At 44.0% G+C, this 1,878-nt stretch overlaps 1 protein-coding gene across 1 annotated transcript; it reads right to left on the reverse strand.

Annotated features, from left to right (window-relative positions):
* Nucleotides 1–722: 722 nt before the first annotated feature.
* On the reverse strand, nt 723–1,548 carry LOC108516131 (eosinophil cationic protein-like). Its single transcript, XM_017853422.1, is given in 3 exon segments — nt 723–1,066; nt 1,069–1,263; nt 1,494–1,548. Coding segments are annotated over 2 exon segments (480 nt in total). The 5' UTR covers nt 1,259–1,263; nt 1,494–1,548; the 3' UTR covers nt 723–776.
* Between the last annotated feature and the right edge of the window lie 330 nt (nt 1,549–1,878).

Below are 1,878 nucleotides of genomic sequence, written 5' to 3' on the forward strand. Positions count from 1 at the left end.
AAAAAAAAAAAAAAAAAAAAAAAAAAAAAAAAAAAAAAAAAACGCTGAGATTTAACTTTTTTTTTTTTAAATCTTGGTTTCACCATATTTATATCATTCTTGAATTTTCTACTTTCTTCTTTGGTATTTTCTATCATAACGTTCAATTCTATCAAAATTTATCATTCATAAATCATAATGAAACACGTACATTTTCAACTTATTCGCTGCAGCTCTTTTTTTCTTGGTCTAGAAATCATGTCAATAAAACCATACTTGGACCATAAAGCATCAAATGGGACCTCAGTATCAAATTGGTCTCAATTCTGGAATACAACTAAAACAAGTGGAGATCTGTACACAAGTTACAGGTTGGTGTTGAGGGAGTGGTCAGTGGATGGAAAATTGCTTAAAGGAGATATCAAGGCGAGGGAGACCAATGCTCAGTTGACTCAATTGGATTTTTTTTAAGGCAGGCCTGGAATCAGGTATTACATGGAGGATGATGGGGGAATTAAGGAATTTGGTCAGATATTGAGGGTGAGAGGTTCATGATAAACACAAATTGCTAGAGAAGATTGTCACTAAAAGGCAGCAGAGCGGCTGACGAAGACACACAGACATTTCCAGATGAATTTGCAAAGCAGTTTATTGCAGAGTCCACAAGGGACTTCAGCTCAGGAAACCTGAAGGGATATGGAGACTGATGAGGACAGTTGCTGATACCCAAGGTACATGGAGGGATGGGATCTTGGCTATGATTGAGGAGCCTGGCAGATGAGTGCTGATACAGGAGCTTAGATGATGGTATCCAGGTGAACTGGCACCACTGGATACCGTGGAGAATCCCGTGGATCTCTGCTTTCACATGCAACTACATAGAACCTCCGTCCTGGTCTGTCTGCATACCTGCAGGTTGAAACATTCTGTGCGCCTGGATTTATGAGGTCACAGTGGAGTAAAGGCACCCGGACTCTACTACAATGACAATTGTAGAGAGTACTGTTATGAGGGCAGCGTATACTTCGGTTATGACAAACATTAACTACGTTAGGAAAAGTTGTACGAAGAAAAGTATTTTGGTTTTGCAACGCCCTTGATAATTATTTATTACCCGCATTGCAATGGTGCATCGAGGGGGGTTCATATTGATGTGCTGGATGGCAAACCACTGAGCCTTCGTAAACTGTGGCGGTCTGGCATGGAGTGAGCCCTCCACACCCATAAGCCCCAACAGAAGAAGCAGACAAATTTGGGAAGTGAACAATTTTGGAACCATGTTTCCTGTAAGAAAAGAAGAGAAGTAACTGCTCTCTGATCCAGTCTCGGCTATGACACACTCTGTAGTGTCTCAACCCACAGTCCCCTATGCTGCCACTCTGGGGTCCCATTTCCTTTTCTTCCTGTCCCCAGAGTGTGCCACATCTCCTAAGCACTAACTTCAGCTCACCTCTCCCTGAGGTGCTGCCCCGTCGCTGTCCCTCCTTTCCCAGTTCTGGGGATTGTTGACTTACCCAATCTCTGAGCGGCAGCTCCTGTGAGAACTGATCCAGCTGGTTGTTCTGGGGTTCAGGCGCAGCTGGTCTCCCTTACTTGGAACTGTTTACATAAAGCATCTCCTGGTGGGTTGGGCCAGCAGAGCCAGGAGGGAGGGTCTGACTCTTGGTCATGCAGAAACCCACAGATTGACACATGGTCCACTTGTGCAATCAACCTTTTATTTGATGACTTGGGTGAGCAACGGATACCCAAGGACAGCCATGCTGCTCTTTCTGCTCTAAGGACTCTAATTCCAAGTCATCCTGTGTAAGACAGAGTTTTGCTGGTTGGATTTGGACTCTGGATGAAAACTATACGCTGCCTGCAGATGGACCACAGATTTTGTAACTGTCCTCTGGC

This window comes from Rhinopithecus bieti, unplaced genomic scaffold (assembly GCF_001698545.2).
Source record: "Rhinopithecus bieti isolate Rb0 unplaced genomic scaffold, ASM169854v2 scaffold_34943, whole genome shotgun sequence".
Lineage (NCBI taxonomy): Eukaryota > Metazoa > Chordata > Mammalia > Primates > Cercopithecidae > Rhinopithecus > Rhinopithecus bieti.